General features: G+C 43.4%; 1 protein-coding gene across 2 annotated transcripts in view; it reads left to right on the plus strand.

Annotated features, from left to right (window-relative positions):
• Nucleotides 1–16,509, plus strand: part of SAMD10 (sterile alpha motif domain containing 10) — a 196,630-nt gene that overhangs the window by 168,844 nt on the left and 11,277 nt on the right. For both annotated transcript variants that reach the window (XM_040435142.1, XM_040435141.1), the window contains exon 2: nucleotides 11,446–11,627. In XM_040435142.1, coding sequence (XP_040291076.1) covers nucleotides 11,446–11,627 — 182 coding nt within the window. The remainder of the gene's footprint in view (nucleotides 1–11,445; nucleotides 11,628–16,509) is intronic.

Consider the following 16,509-nt stretch of genomic DNA (forward strand, 5'->3'; position numbering starts at 1 on the left):
TCCTGGTGAAGATGGAAGCTGACTCACGGGGGTCAGAGACACCAGTGTGAAGCACAGAGTGAACAGGCAAAAAGTTTAGTCTGAACACAGTCCAATTGCAGGGCAGGCTGAGTAAATTCGTATTCCAGATAGCAATTCCAAAATCAGGGCAGGCTGAGTATGTGTGTAGTCCGGCTAGCAGTTCCAAGGTCAGGGCAGGTAGCAAGGAGCAGAATCGGTAGACAGGCAAGGTACGGTACACAGGTAGTCAGACAAGAAATCTCACCTTCAGTGGTTACTAGAGAATAGAAAACCTCAAAACTTAGGCAAGGAGGTGGATCCATAGTCTGGTGTAGATGGCAGCTGACCACAGGCGTCAGAGACATCAGTGCAAAGCATCAAGGAAACAGGCAAAAAGCGTAGTCTGAACACGGTCCAATGTCAGGACAGGCTTAGTATATACATATTCCAGATATCAATTCCAAGGTCGGGGCAAGCTGAGTATGTGTGTAGTACCGGTCGATTCCAAGATCGGGGCAGGTGGCAAGGAGCAGAATCGGTAGACAGGCAAGGTACGGTACATGGGTAGTCAGACAAGAGATCACACCTTCTCTGGTTAATAGAGACTAGAAAACCTAAAAACTCAGGCAAGTAGGTGAATCCATAACCCAGTTAAATAGGAAGGCTGATCAGCACCTTAATCAGCAGCTGGACAGGGAGCAATAGGAAAGGATTAACTCAGAAGTCCATCATTCTACATGTGAGAAAGATTATTCACAAGTGGAAAATATTCAAGACAAATGACAATCTTCCCAGGAGTGGACGTGCCAAGAAATTTACCCCAAAGTCAGACCATGCAATGCTCAGAGAAACTGCAACAAAACAAAAGACTCTACAAGCTTCAGTTGGCATGTTTCTTGGCTTCTTTGGAAGGGTTGCCAGGTGAAAGCCTCTTCTTTCTAAAAAGAACATGACAGCAAGGGTTAAAGGAAATCCGTCAGCTCCAAAACATCCCCCAAACTAGAGTAAGTTACGCCAAGTCTGGTCATGTAATGATTGTCTTAATACCCACTTGTGTTTTCAGTGCTCTGCTCCAACAAACCTGCAGTAAAATGCATTGAGAGGACTCCTGAGCTCTCGCACATAAAGAGGAGTCCTCTCAATACATTTTACTGCTGGTTTGTTTGAGCACTGTGTCGAAACGCAAGTGAGTATGCAGATAAAAATTACATAACCGAACTTGGCATAAATTACAGTATAACCCGTTTACTCTAGTTTGGGAGTGCTTCGGAGCTGACAGATTCCCTTCAAGTTTGCAGTGTTGCATTTGAACAGACCACAAGACTTCCGGACACATGAGACCAAAGAGGAGATGTTTGGCCATAATGCAAAGCCCCATGTTTGGTTAAGACTAAGCACATCATATCAGCACAAACGCCTTATAACAACTGTCAAGCACACTGATGGAAGGGTGATGATTTGGGCTCATTTTGCAGGCACAGGACTCGGGCACCTTGCAGTCATTGAGTCAACCATGAATACTCTGTATACCAAAGTATTCTAGAGTCAAATGTGGGGCCATCTAGCCAACAGCTAAAGCCTGACTGATACTGGGTCATGCAACAGGACAATGATCCCAAGCACATCTACAACAGAATTGCTAAAAAAAAAAAATGGCCCAATTCAAATCCAGACCTGGACTTTAACTGATTAAAATGCTGTGGAAATACTTTAAGAGAGCTGTACGTAAACGAATGCCCAAAAACCTAAATGAACTGAATCCATGTCGTAAAGAAAAGTGGGCCAACATGACTGCAATCGATATCTTTTTAGACTTGCTACCTCTACCAGGCATCCCCAACGACCTCAAGGATCTCTTAGATTCTGATATTACAGAAGGGGAAGTATGTGGTGTCATCACCACATCACACAAGAGCAAAGCTCCAGGCCCAGATGAATTTCCAGACTATAAATTATTAGTACCAGATATAATCCCTCATTTGACACGCCTTTTTAACACAATTTATAAGAAAAACATCCCGGTTGATTCCTTCATGGACTCCAGAATAACCCTTCTTCCAAAATCCCAAAAGGACCCTACTCTTCTCTAATCATATCGCCCGATATCCGTCCTTAACCAGGATTTTAAACTGCTCTCCAACATTCGCTCTAATAGACTGCAAAACAATTCTTCCCTTAATAATTAACCCTTCCCAACAAGGATAGGACTAATATTCTTAAAATGATTGAGTTACCATTGTTCTATTTGTTGCAGTCATTGCCAATTTACCTCCGTCCTTGAGACGAGAAACTAATTATTTACCTATATAGGTCCTACATAAGGGGGGTGGAAGAGCTAGAATGCCATATCACATCCTTCAACAGACCAAAGTAAATGGGAACCAGGGAGTCTGTCACCAACCTGACTGGTTTTAAACCGATCACATGGTTCAGTGGGGCACAAAGACATGACACAGATGTTACCCAAGTCCTCCTCTCTGCCGCTGACTGGGTACATAATGAGCTCTCAACAGTAATTAACGCTATGAGAATCAGGTATTCATGTACCCAACCAGCGACCACACATGCCCTCCTGAATTCAACCTCACCTCCTAAGCCCCCTGCTGCATAGACAACTGGAGGAGGAGGACAGAAGATGGTAGCTATTGATGGCTACCACAGAGGACCAGCTTTTGGGGCAGTATATCGTACTACACTTTGTTATTTGGTTCTGCTGGGGTGGTATTTTGCACCATGGTATTTTTGACCCCGCCTACTTGTGTTGCCCCGCCTTCTATTAATTTGGAACTGCCTACAAAATGGGGCGACTTTTAGAATACATCAGTTTGTCTCCGTTCAGTCACCATTCCGCTCTGGAGGCGGACGCCAAAACGCTGCCTGCAGCACTTTGCTGTCCGCCTGACGAAGCGGACCCAAACGGATCCATCCTGGCACACAATGTAAGTCAACGGGGACAGATCCGTTTTCTCTGATACAATCTGGCACAATAGAAAACGGAGCCGTCCCCCATTGACTTTCAATGGTGTTCAAGACGGATCCGTCGTGGCTATAGAAGACATAATACAACCGGATCCGTTCATGACAGATGCATGCGGTTGCATTATTGTAACGGAAGCGTTTTTGCAGATCCATGACGGATCCGCAAAAAACGTTAGTGTGAAAGTAGCCTTACTTGCACCTAACGCCGTCTCTCCGTAAGCTCTGGCCAGTCGGTTACTGGTGCGAAATCGATGCATGCGCACTGCATATGTCTGTGCCTCTGCCCACAGTGGGCAGAACACTGTGCATGCCCGGGCCCAGCGGTGATGCGTGAAGGTGCTACAGGGAAATATGATGACACAGGGCTGGCCGGAGCTTACTGAGTGGCGTAGTTAGGTGCAAATAAGGCAAGGGATCCAGGGCACTTTCAGTAAACACTCAGCCACTAGGCACTTGTAATGGCTCATTAGCATATCATAAAAACGACTAGTTTAGTGCTCTCATTAAGAGAAACAAAATAAGAATATTGCAGGTTTGATACCTTTTAATGGCTAACAAAAATAGAAGTAATGATGTTACATAGCGAGCTTTCGAGACATCACCAGTCCCTTTATGAAAACTAGTTTTCTATTGGCTATCACGGTGCAACACTTTTTCCTTTTTCTTTTGATAAAAACAACTTTTTGGGCAATTTGGAGGATCTGAAAAACTAAACACAGGTAACATTTGTGTCATGTCTTTGTGCCCCACTGAACTATGTGATCGATTTAGGGCTCATGCAAACCCATTAATTTCAATGGGGCCACAAAAGATGCAGACAGCACACCGTGTACTGTCCGCATCCGTAGTTCCGCGGCACCGCAAGAAAGATAGAGCAAGTCCTATTCTTGTCTGCAATTGTGGCCAATAATAAGCATTTCTGTCATAGGGCTGGCCATGTGCAGTCCGCAAAATGCAGAATGCACACAGCTGGTATCCATGTTATGCAGATCCGCAATTTGCAGACCGCAAAACACATAGGGTCGTCTGAATGTAACCTTAAATCCGGTCAGGTTGATGACAGACTCCCTATAACTTCCCTATATACCTTAGCAGCGGTGGCTAGATACATAGTAGATTGAGACAGGGGTCATCTCTCTACACTGACACCGCAATAGATCAAGGTTTTGTCCCCAGACACATATATTAGCCAACTATTAAGCTTTCCACAAAAGCAGATGCTCACCCTTATGGAATTACAACCCAAATTCCCAAATACCACTTTCCCTTTCTTCCATTTTCTGCAAACCCAGAGCTATGAGGGAGAGGTCTTACCGAAGATGTTTCCACGAGAGTGGTTGTCATCTTTGAATACACACTTCATCTCCAACACTGCCCTTCGCAAAGCCCTTATAACAAAGATTTACACATTTCTCCACACACCAACAGCCTATTCTACTTCTAGTCTCTCTCTAAATAAATGGAAGCAAGAGGATGCAGACCTTACTCCTTCACTGATCCTATCAGCTACTGATCAGTTCCACCGCTTCTTCCCTTCCTCCAGATACATGATGGGGGTATTGGCTACTTGCCGGTCGACCCCTTTTCTCATCCTCCTATGCCCCTAAAGACATGTCCCCAACTACCTGCACCTCTTTTCTGATCCATTCCCCCCAAACATCCCCATACCCCTCTTTACCTTTAATAAAGACTTGGACACCAGGCTGTCATATAAAATAACCATGACAGTAATCAATTCCTATCAAAGGGAGGTCTTTGAAGCCCCAAATAACTGTAATACTCCACCAGAGTGCCATCTTGCCTCCAGCTGTTGCCCGCCAGCTCGGAAGCACCGCTGAATGGCCCCTCCTTCAATTCCGCCACCACTGGGAGTCCAGCCCCAATCACGGAGCCCTCCCATCATCCTCACCAGTGAATAAACCAACTTCAAGGACCTCCCCCCGCCATAGCCGCCATGACAAGACTTTCTCCCTCAATTTCTTACCTCACCGACCAAGACCCACGAACTCCCATCATTCCCAGAACACTATCACACCCACCTAAAAGAAAACATTGGGGTGGGCGGGCGGTACTCTTGCTTCCCACCTAAAATGGCTCCCTTCCTCTCCCTGTCTCCTTTTAACCCCTTAACCCCCACCCCTAAGCTCAAATTAACCTATCCCCCTAAACTCTCTAGACCGCTCCCCTTTTACCAACTAACATATCACCACCTCCATGGGTCTCCCTGAGCCAACCCCCCGTCATGCTGGTCTTCCCTAAGCTTTGCTCCCAGTCCTGCCATAACTTGAAATTCTGCTCAAGATTACACATAGAGCTTACTTGACACCCCTACGGGAATATAGAATGGGATTATACATGTCTTCTCAATGCTTCAAATATGGTGAACCTGAAGCTTCTCATTACCACTGTATGTGGAGATGCCCCCAGATATAAGCGTTCTGGACCAAAATACACACCTTTGCTACTAAACATCTCATACCACATGCTCCCTTTGACTCCAAATGGGATATCTTTAGCTTTATAGACAAATATACGCATAATATCCAGAGGGAACACTATAAAATCCTTCAGCCTCTGTCTGCAAAGCTGATAAGCTCTCCTACCTTTAGGAGAAGCAGCTCGCCACAAAGAACGCAATGTAAAGCACTTTTTTGCAGTTTGGGAAAAATTCCTTACTTTATTACCCCACACAATTAGATCTAAATTACACACTATTAGGAACCCACCCTATTCCACCACTTTGATGATGTAATACCGGGAGGCTATCTCCACGATAGTTCACCTAAACACCGGACGACAATGATGCTTCTATGTGTGCCACCCCCTAAATATCAGAGGGATGATATTCTTCCCCAGGAGACAATAGGAGACAGTTGGTAGCTCAACTGTTTGTTTGGTTTCTCTGTTAGTTATGGAAAGACTAGTTAGTTCTGAAAACAGAAATATTGCTGTATGTAACTCCGCAGCTCTTTTATGTTCCTAACATCGATGTACAAGGAGTGCAGAATTATTAGGCAAGTTGTATTTTTGAGGATTAATTTTATTATTGAACAACAACCATGTTCTCAATGAACCCAAAAAACTCATTAATATCAAAGCTGAATATTTTTGGAAGTAGTTTTTAGTTTGTTTTTAGTTTTAGCTATTTTAGGGGGATATCTGTGTGTGCAGGTGACTATTACTGTGCATAATTATTAGGTAACTCAACAAAAAACTAATATATACCCATTTCAATTATTTATTTTTACCAGTGAAACCAATATAACATCTCAACATTCACAAATATACATTTCTGACATTCAAAAACAAAACAAAAACAAATCAGTGACCAATATAGCCACCTTTCTTTGCAAGGACACTCAAAAGCCTGCCATCCATGGATTCTGTCAGTGTTTTGATCTGTTCACCATCAACATTGCGTGCAGCAGCAACCACAGCCTCCCAGACACTGTTCAGAGAGGTGTACTGTTTTCCCTCCTTGTAAATCTCACATTTGATGATGGACCACAGGTTCTCAATGGGGTTCAGATCAGGTGAACAAGGAGGCCATGTCATTAGATTTTCTTCTTTTATACCCTTTCTTGCCAGCCACGCTGTGGAGTACTTGGACGCGTGTGATGGAGCATTGTCCTGCATGAAAATCATGTTTTTCTTGAAGGATGCAGACTTCTTCCTGTACCACTGCTTGAAGAAGGTGTCTTCCAGAAACTGGCAGTAGGACTGGGAGTTGAGCTTGACTCCATCCTCAACCCGAAAAGGCCCCACAAGCTCATCTTTGATGATACCAGCCCAAACCAGTACTCCACCTCCACCTTGCTGGCGTCTGAGTCGGACTGGAGATCTCTGCCCTTTACCAATCCAGCCACGGGCCCATCCATCTGGCCCATCAAGACTCACTCTCATTTCATCAGTCCATAAAACCTTAGAAAAATCAGTCTTGAGATATTTCTTGGCCCAGTCTTGACGTTTCAGCTTGTGTGTCTTGTTCAGTGGTGGTCGTCTTTCAGCCTTTCTTACCTTGGCCATGTCTCTGAGTATTGAACACCTTGTGCTTTTGGGCACTCCAGTGATGTTGCAGCTCTGAAATATGGCCAAACTGGTGGCAAGTGGCATCTTGGCAGCTGCACGCTTGACTTTTCTCAGTTCATGGGCAGTTATTTTGCGCCTTGGTTTTTCCACACGCTTCTTGCGACCCTGTTGACTATTCTGAATGAAACGCTTGATTGTTCGATGATCACGCTTCAGAAGCTTTGCAATTTTAAGAGTGCTGCATCCCTCTGCAAGATATCTCACTATTTTTGACTTTTCTGAGCCTGTCAAGTCCTTCTTTTGACCCATTTTGCCAAAGGAAAGGAAGTTGCCTAATAATTATGCACACCTAATATAGGGTGTTGATGTCATTAGACCACACCCCTTCTCATTACAGAGATGCACATCACCTAATATGCTTAATTGGTAGTAGGCTTTCGAGCCTATACAGCTTGGAGTAAGACAACATGCATAAAGAGGATGATGTGGTCAAAATACTCATTTGCCTAATAATTCTGCACGCAGTGTATGTATCCTCACTGGGAAGTATTCTTCATTGCCCTGGAGTTATGAATTACAGCGCAATAAAAACAAGTTTAAAAAAGAAAAAAAGAAAAAGTGGCCCAAAATTCCTCCACAACGATGTGAGAGACTGATAAAGTCATACAGAAAACAATTACTTCAAGTTGTTGCTGCTGGTTCTGGTGGTTCTACAAGTAGGGGCGCCCTGTTCATGAGGCAAAGTGAGACTGTAGCATCAGATGATACTGTGCTAGGACTGCAGGGGGCGGCAATTTAGCCTTCAGCCTTGCACACATCGGTGTCTTATTATTATTATTATACATCAGCTTTAGTGCAGTTTTTGCCCAGTATAAAGGATAAGAGAAGAGAGTATGTGTGTGCATGCATATTCAGAGTAGCAGTGCTGTGTAGTATAGTGCTTCAATACTGGGTGATCTGCTCTTTTTCTGTATATATGGACCCTGCACAGTACCACTTCCCCTGTCCTGTATACTGGGAGTAATTCTCGGTATCTGCTCTTATTCTGTATATATGAACATTGCACAGTACCACTTCTCCTGTCCTGTATACTGGGTGTAATCCAGAGTATCTGATCGTATTCTGTATATATGGACTCTGCACAGTACCACTTCTCCTGTCCTGTATACTGGGTGTAATTCTCAGTATCTGATCTTATTCTGTATATATGGACACTGCACAGTACCACTTCTCTTGTCCTGTATACTGGGTGTAATTCTCAGTATCTGCTCTTATTCTGTATATATAAACACTACACAGTACTACTTCTCCTGTCCTGTATACTGGGTGTAATTCTCAGTATGAGCTCTTATTCTGTATATATGGACACGGCACAGTACCACTTCTCTTGTCCTGTATACTGGGTGTAATTCTCAGTATCTGCTCTTATTCTGTATATATGGACACTGCACAGTACCACTTCTCCTGTCCTGTATTCTGGGGGTAATTCTCAGTATCTGATCTTATTCTGTATGTATGGACACTGCACAGTACCACTTCTCTTGGCCAGTATACTGGGTGTAATTCATGTACTACTACTTTCATCCTGTACACTAGGTTTAACCATTAAAAACTAAAACTTGTCCAACATAAAAAACAAGCCCTCATGAGTCATAACAGCTATATTGATAGAAAAATAAAAAAGTTTACAGTTCTTGGAATGCAATGATGAAAAAAAATATTGCTTGCTCACTAAGGCCCAAATCTGGCTGTTCGCTAAGGGGCTAAGAACCAGATGAATTTCTGTTATATCCTGATACATAAAACCATAGAATTCAAAGAGGATGTATCTTGTTTTTCTCATGGCTTGTATCTAAACCTTATGGCTTGTATCTAAACCTCTCAAGTGTGATACTATCTGATGAGCCTGTATAGGTTTACTGTCTTGTGCCAAAGCCTCCACTCTTTTGAGAAGGATTTGCTCTAGATTATAGATAATGGCTGCCGAGTTTTATCCATTGTCTCACATGTGAAGTTAGGCACAGAAGTTTTGCTCCAGTTTACCCTATAAGGCGTTCAATGGGGTTGCGGTCAGAGCAGTCACTTTATTTTTTAGACCTCCATTTTGCAGTGGGCATTATTATCCTCAAACTGTTTACACAAAACTGGAAGGAACAATTTGTGGTGTCTTTACACTACTCCTACTAACACTTTGCAAGTCTTGACAACCTGGCTTTGTCTTGAAAGCCTCAATCCATGAAGCTCCTGATGAACAGTTCTTGTGTTGATGCTGCTCACAGAAGCAGTAGGGATCTTGGTGGTCTCGCCCTGTGCTCCATTGATGCTGCTCACAGAAGCAGTAGGGATCTTGGTGGTCTCGCCCTGTGCTCCATTGATGCTGCTCACAGAAGCAGTAGGGATCTTGGTGGTGGGTGTTTCACACCTTTTATCAGCACTTGTTGGTCTCGCCCTGCGCTCTATCACTTCATGGTGGAGCTTTAGTTATTCCTAGATGTTTTCACTTCAGCAGCACTTACAGGTGATTGGGATGTGTCAAGTAGGGCAGAAATTAGTCAAGCTGACCTATGGGATAAATGTCATCCTATGAAGATGCTACCAAATCTCTAAACTCTTCAGTGGTGATCCATTCTTCTTCTAGTGTTTATCTATGGAGATTGTATGTTTGTACGCTTCACTTTGTGCTCCTGGGTGTTACTGGAATGATTTAATGTACCATTAAGAAGAGGGTCACATATTTTTGACCATAACAGTAAATTAGCCCCATTATGTTAGCTGGTCTGGTCCATTTATTACATGAATATGCTAATTGGATGTTCCTTTTTTCCATAGCCTCCCCTCTTTCCCCCGTAACTCAATTTCATGCCCGAGGCGTCGCTGTGAAAATAGCACTGAGAAAATAAAAGTACGGAGAAGAGGAGCTTTGTTCTCCGCCGCTGTACAGTTCCCTATAATCAGCCTGCTTCCTGAGCATTCTCCTCACATCCTTGCATGCTGCAGACAATGGGTCAGGTGATCCTCTGCTTGCCAGTGACCTCGTACCCTACACCAGCAGGCATGAGATACATGGCCTAGAGGTCCTATGTTGTACTGAATGTGATTTTCTTTCTTTATAGGGTTAACATAAAAAAACACCAATATATTCCATGTTGCATATTTGCAAACATATGGAGTGTACGTGTTCACAAGGGCTGAGCTTGGGAAGATGCAATCATGTTGCCTCATGATGTCACATGTTTACATGGATGGAGTATTTATACAGTAGTGATATATGCCGTAGTTTTCACACTATAAGATGCACCTGACAATAGAAAAAATAAGAAAAAAAAGATTTTTTTATCAAACCTCACATCAGACCCTAATCTTCATCAGACCTCTGATCAAACCCCCAATCTTCATCAGACCTCCAAATCATACCCCCAATTTTCATCAGACCCCTAATCTTCATCAGGCCTCAGATCACAGCCCTAATCGTCATTTGACTTCAGATCAGACCCCCCCCAATCTTCATCAGACCTCAGATCAGACCCCAATCTCCATCAGACCAAATCTTCATCACACCTCCAAATCAGACCCCAATGTTCATCAGACTTCAGATCAGACCCCCAAGCTTCATCAGACCTCAGATCAGAGCCCCAATATTCATTACACTTCAGATCAGACCCACAGTCCTCAGATCAGATCTTCGATCTTTATCCGAACTCAGATAAGACCTGCAATCTTCATCAGACTCCCAATCTTCAGATCATGCCCCCAAGCTTCATCAGACCCCCAATCTTCATCAGACCACAGATCAGACCCCTGATCTTCATCAAACCTCAGATCAGACCCCCCAATCTTCATCAGACCTCACCTCAGACAAAAAAAAATATACAAAACAACTTACCTCTCCTGCTCTTGGTGGGGCTGTCACACGGCAGATCCAACTCACTCCAGAAGGGGGCTACATTCACGGCTCCCCGGTTCTACTGTACTAATGATAATGAACGCTTCCATAATAGAAGCCCTGATTACTATTAACTTTATAAGACACACTGACATTTTTCCTCTTACTTTTGGGGAAAAAAGTGTGTTTATAAAATGAAAAATATGGTAGGTAACCAAGGATATACGTATCCTAGAGGCACCGCATATGACTGCTATGGGGTCCTTGTATAGAAAGCCCCTTTTTAAAATGTGTTCCTTTACCTGTGAAGGACTCCCTTCTCCACTGTCACTGCAATAGGGTTGGGGGAAAGGAGATGGGAAGGGCAAGTAAGCACCAGGTACTTCTATCTTGGTTGGCATTACCCAGCACCAAAGGGGCAGAATATTGTCTTGCTTTGCATTGTGTACGCCCCCTTTTTTTTTTTTGGGTAATCTATGTACTTCTGTCACCCCTCATGCCACACATAGGTCAGTAGTTGTAGTCTGATTTAACCCTGCATTATGGTTTAACAGCTGCCGCCCACTTTCGGTTTTGCCGAAACCTTCTGGAACACACAGTGTCTTCTGAGAATCTGAACCATCGCTTACGGCGGGAGCTTGGCAACAGCTTGACATGGCACGATGGCCGGGGGCACCGATCAGCTGGAAGCAGGACCATCAAATTGCTTAAACAGCCTGGCACAGAAGTATCACAGGTAATCACTTATCAGTCATTTCCTTGTCTCCTTGCCTTACTAATGTTGTATATATGACTTGACTTGAGTAAGGTTCTGTGAGAGAACTAAAACGTTGTCAATTTTCTGACATGTGTGAATAAACTGCACATTTTTACTTCAAGGAGTGCTGCAGACTTTTCTTTATTTGTTTACCCGCCCTGCATCGAGGGACCACCGCGGGCACCGTATAATTGTTAAAAAGGAGTGCTGCCTGACCTTTTCTATGAATATATATATATATATATATATATATAAAATATAAAAAATCGGACTGCACTCCAAGCGTTTTCTTCAAAAAAGTTTGTTTTTAATCACCCATATGGTGGCAAAAGCGACGTTTCGGCTCAAGCATGAGCCTTTTTCAAGCTTGAAACGTCGCTTTTGCCACCATATGGGTGATTATATGTGGAATATATGCTTCTCCCTGCTGGCTCAGTGTCTGTATAGAGAATTATCTGTTGTATTACTTTGTGAGAACAGTATTTATCTACATCTCCTGCAATGTAAGACTTTTACCAAACCAGACATTTTGCATTCTCTCAGTGATCATCTTGCTATCCTGTGAAAGAAACCCTCTCTTAAAGGGGCTGGCCATTTTTATTTAAATGAGGCTTAAAGGATTTTTCTAGGAATTAATAAAATAAAATACTTAAATATTACTTTATAATAAATATATTCCACATACCTTTCATTAGTTATAATGGCTCATGTTGTCTAGAGAGCAATCATTAGGAGAAATAAAATGGCCGCCGTCCTATTACCGTAGTACACACAAAACCTGTCCTAATCACACAGCAGTTTATAGGTTTAGGCATGTAGTCGCTAAAGAAGCAAAGAAAGAGCGCACCATAGGGTAGTATGTTCCAGAATAATGGAGCTGGTTGATAGAACAAAAAAGTGGAGGCTCATCTTAGGGAGTTGTGCTATGAATAGACACAACTCTACTGTAGACTTGTAGGAATTATGTGTCCAATTGTCAGATGTGCAGCCATGGTGTCCAGAACTTCAGGAGATGAGGCCCAATCCTTATCATATGTTCTCCGGAACTCCAACACTGAGTTGGAGTTCCTGAGAACATATGATAAGTGTCCTGGGTGATGTTATTGCGCCACTTTGCAGTCCTGCTACATCCACACTAATCACACAGGCCAAGTTACTTCACAACACTGAGCTAAATAGCTGCCTCATCCTCCTCTCTTACTTAGGGATGATGGATGCTTGACTTTTTCAGTCAAACGTATGGACAGTAGGAGGCGCACTTTCACAACTGGGTATTTCGCAATTTTCAGGTTTATTGGTAGACTGTCTACCAATAAAAAGTCAAGCGTCCTTTCATCCCTACTGTCTCCCCAGTGGTGGGGTGGCTCCGGCCCAAGGTGTTTGGACAAACCCTGACTGCACCAACTGTGAACCATCTACATTTAGCCTTCATTGTGGTTGCACCCAAATAGGTGCAACCCAAATAGGTGAGCAAACTAATCTTTATTGTGGATTATCCACTTATCGAACATACTCACCCTATGAGCGCCTCCCTCTACCCTCTGGCCATTATTTCCTCTCCTACTTGTCAGGGATTTTGATGCTGAATACAGCTGATAAGATCTTCAGCTGAATGTCTGTAGGAATGGAGTTTATGAGGAGACATGAAGTACAGAGAGGACAGACAGGACAGACTGTGGTAATGGAGACTGCATACAAGAGCTGCTGCTCATCAGTCACATCCCCACTCTATCCTGCAGAGATTCAGCTGAAGATCTTATCAGCTTTATTCAGCATCATAATCCCTGACAAGCAGAGCAGAGAGGAGGATGAGGCAGCGCTTTAGCTCAGTGTTGTGAAGTAACAGCTTTTGTGTGTACTAATAGGATGGCGGCCATTTTATTTCCCCTGATGATTGCTCCCTAAACAAAATGAGCCATTATAACTAATGAAAGGTATTTGGGAATATATTTATAATAAAGTAATATTTAATTATTTTCAGACATTTTATTTGATTAATTCCTGGAGAACCCCTTTAAGCCTAATTTAAATAAAAATGGACAGCCCCTTTAAAAGAGGGTTTCTTTCACACGATAGAAAGATGATCGCAGAGAGAATGCAAAATGTCTGGTTTGGTAAAACTGTTACATTGTAGGAGATGTAGAGGAATACTGTTCTCACAAAGTAATACAACAGATAATTCTCTATAAGTATTTCTGTAATTTTATTAATTCCCAGAGAACCCCTTTAAATCATTGTAGAATGAAAAGTTCTGCAATTTTTATATATACAGTCAGGTCCATAAATATTGGGACATCGACACAATTCTAACATTTTTTGCTCTGTACACCACCACAATGGATTTGAATTGAAACGAACAAGATGTGCTTTAACTGCAGACTGTCAGCTTTAGGGCCCATTCACACGACCGTATAAACGGATCCGCATCCGTTCCGCATTTTAGCGGATGGTATGCGGATCCATTCATTTCTATGGGCTCTGAAAAGATGCGGACAGCACACCGTGTGCTGTCCGCATCCATAGTTCCGTGGATCCGCAAAAATAAACTCACATGTCCTATAGTTGTCCGCATTAAACGTTCCGTAGCCCCATTCAAGTCTATGGTTCCGCAAAAATGCGGATCATACGGAAGTGCTTCCGTATGTTATCCCCTAAAATACAGAACGGATGCGGATCCGTTCATACGGTCGTGTGAATGGGCCCTTAATTTGAGGGTATTTACATCCAAATCAAGTGAACGGTGTAGGAATTACAACAGTTTGCATATGTGCCTCCCATTTGTTAAGGAACCAAAAGTAATGGGACAATTGGCTTCTCAGCTGTTCCATGGCCAGGTGTGTGTTATTCCCTTATTATCCTAATTACAATGAGCAGATAAAAGGTTCAGAGTTCATTTTAAGTGTGTTATTTGCATTTGGAATCTGTTGCTGTCAACTCTCAAGATGAGATCCAAAGAGCTGTCACTATCAGTGAAGCAAGCCATCATTAGGCTGAAAAAACAAAACAAACCCATCAGAGAGATAGCAAAAACATTAGACGTGGCCAAAACAACTGTTTGGAACATTCTTAAAAAGAAGGAACGCACCAATGAGTTAAGCAACACCAAAAGACCTGGAAGACCACGGAAAACAACTGTGGTGGATGACTGAAGAATTCTTTCCCTGGTGAAGAAAACACACTTCACAACAGTTGGCCAGATCAAGAACACTCTCCAGGAGGTAGGTGTATGTGTGTCAAAGTCAACAATCAAGAGAAGACTTCACCAGAGTGAATACAGAGGGTTCACCACAAGATGTAAACCATTGGTGAGCATCAAAAACAGGAAGGCCAGATTAGAGTTTGCCAAACGACATCTAAAAAAGCCTTCACAGTTCTGGAACAACATCCTATGGACAGATGAGACCAAGATCAACTTGTACCAGAGTGATGGGAAGTGAAGAGTATGGAGAAGGAAAGGAACTGCTCATAATCCTAAGCATAGCACCTCATCAGTGAAGCATGGTGGTGGTAGTGTCATGACGTGGGCATGTATGGCTGCCAATGGAACTGGTTCTCTTGTATTTATTAATGATGTGACTGCTGACAAAAGCAGCAGGATGAATTCTGAAGTGTTTCGGGCAATATTATCTGCTCATATTCAGCCAAATGCTTCGGAACTCCATGGACGGCGCTTTACAGTGCAGATGGACAATGACCCAAAGCATACTGCAAAAGCAACCAAAGAGTTTAAGGGAAAGAAGTGGAATGTTATGCAATGGCCAAGTCAATCACCTGACCTGAATCCGATTGAGCATGCATTTCACTTGCTGAAGACAAAACTGAAGGGAAAATGCCCCAAGAACAAGCGGGAACTGAAGACAGTTGCAGTAGAGGCCTGGCAGCGCATCACCAGGGATGAAACCCAGCATCTGGTGATGTCTATGCGTTCCAGACTTCAGGCTGTAATTGACTGCAAAGGATTTGCAACCAAATATTAAAAAGTGAAAGTTTGATTTATGATTATTATTATATCCCATTATTTTTGGTCCCTTAACAAGTGGGAGGCACATATGCAAACTGTTGTAATTCCTACACCGTTCACCTGGTTTGGATGTAAATACCCTCAAATTAAAGCTGACGGTCTGCAAGTAAAGCACATCTTGTTGGTTTAATTTCAAATCCATTGTGGTGGTGTATAGAGGCAAAAATTTTTGAATTGTGTCGATGTCCCAATATTTATGGACCTGATTGTACGTTGTGTTTAGTTTTCTCACCCGTTTCAAGCTCTCTGCTTGCAGTATCCAGTGTAGAAAATCCTCTGTTAGCTAAACATCCTGGACTCCAGACCAATGCGTGTAAGGCCTCTTTCACACTTGCGTTGTCCGGATCCGGCGTGTACTCCACTTGCCGGAATTACACGCCGGATCCGGAAAAACGCAAGTGTACTGAAAGCATTTGAAGACGGAACCGTCTTCCAAATGCGTTCAGTGTTACTATGGCACCCAGGACGCTATTAAAGTCCTGGTTGCCATAGTAGTAGTGGGGAGCGGGGGAGCGGTATACTTACAGTCCGTGCGGCTCCCGGGGCGCTCCAGAGTGACGTCAGAGCGCCCCATGCGCATGGATGACGTGATCCATGTGATCACATGATCCATGCGCTTGGGGCGCCCTGACGTCACTCTGAAGCGCCCCGGGAGCCGCACGGACGGTAAGTATGCTGCTCCCCCGCTCCCCGCTACACTTACCATGGCTGTCAGGACTTTAGCGTCCCGGCAGCCATGGTAACCACTCTGAAAAAGCTAAATGTCGGCTCCGGCAATGCGCCGAAACGACGTTTAGCTTAAGGCCGGATCCGGATCAATGCCTTTCAATGGGCATTAAT

The sequence above is a fragment of the Bufo bufo genome, chromosome 6, assembly GCF_905171765.1.
Source record: "Bufo bufo chromosome 6, aBufBuf1.1, whole genome shotgun sequence".
Taxonomy (NCBI): Eukaryota; Metazoa; Chordata; class Amphibia; order Anura; family Bufonidae; genus Bufo; species Bufo bufo.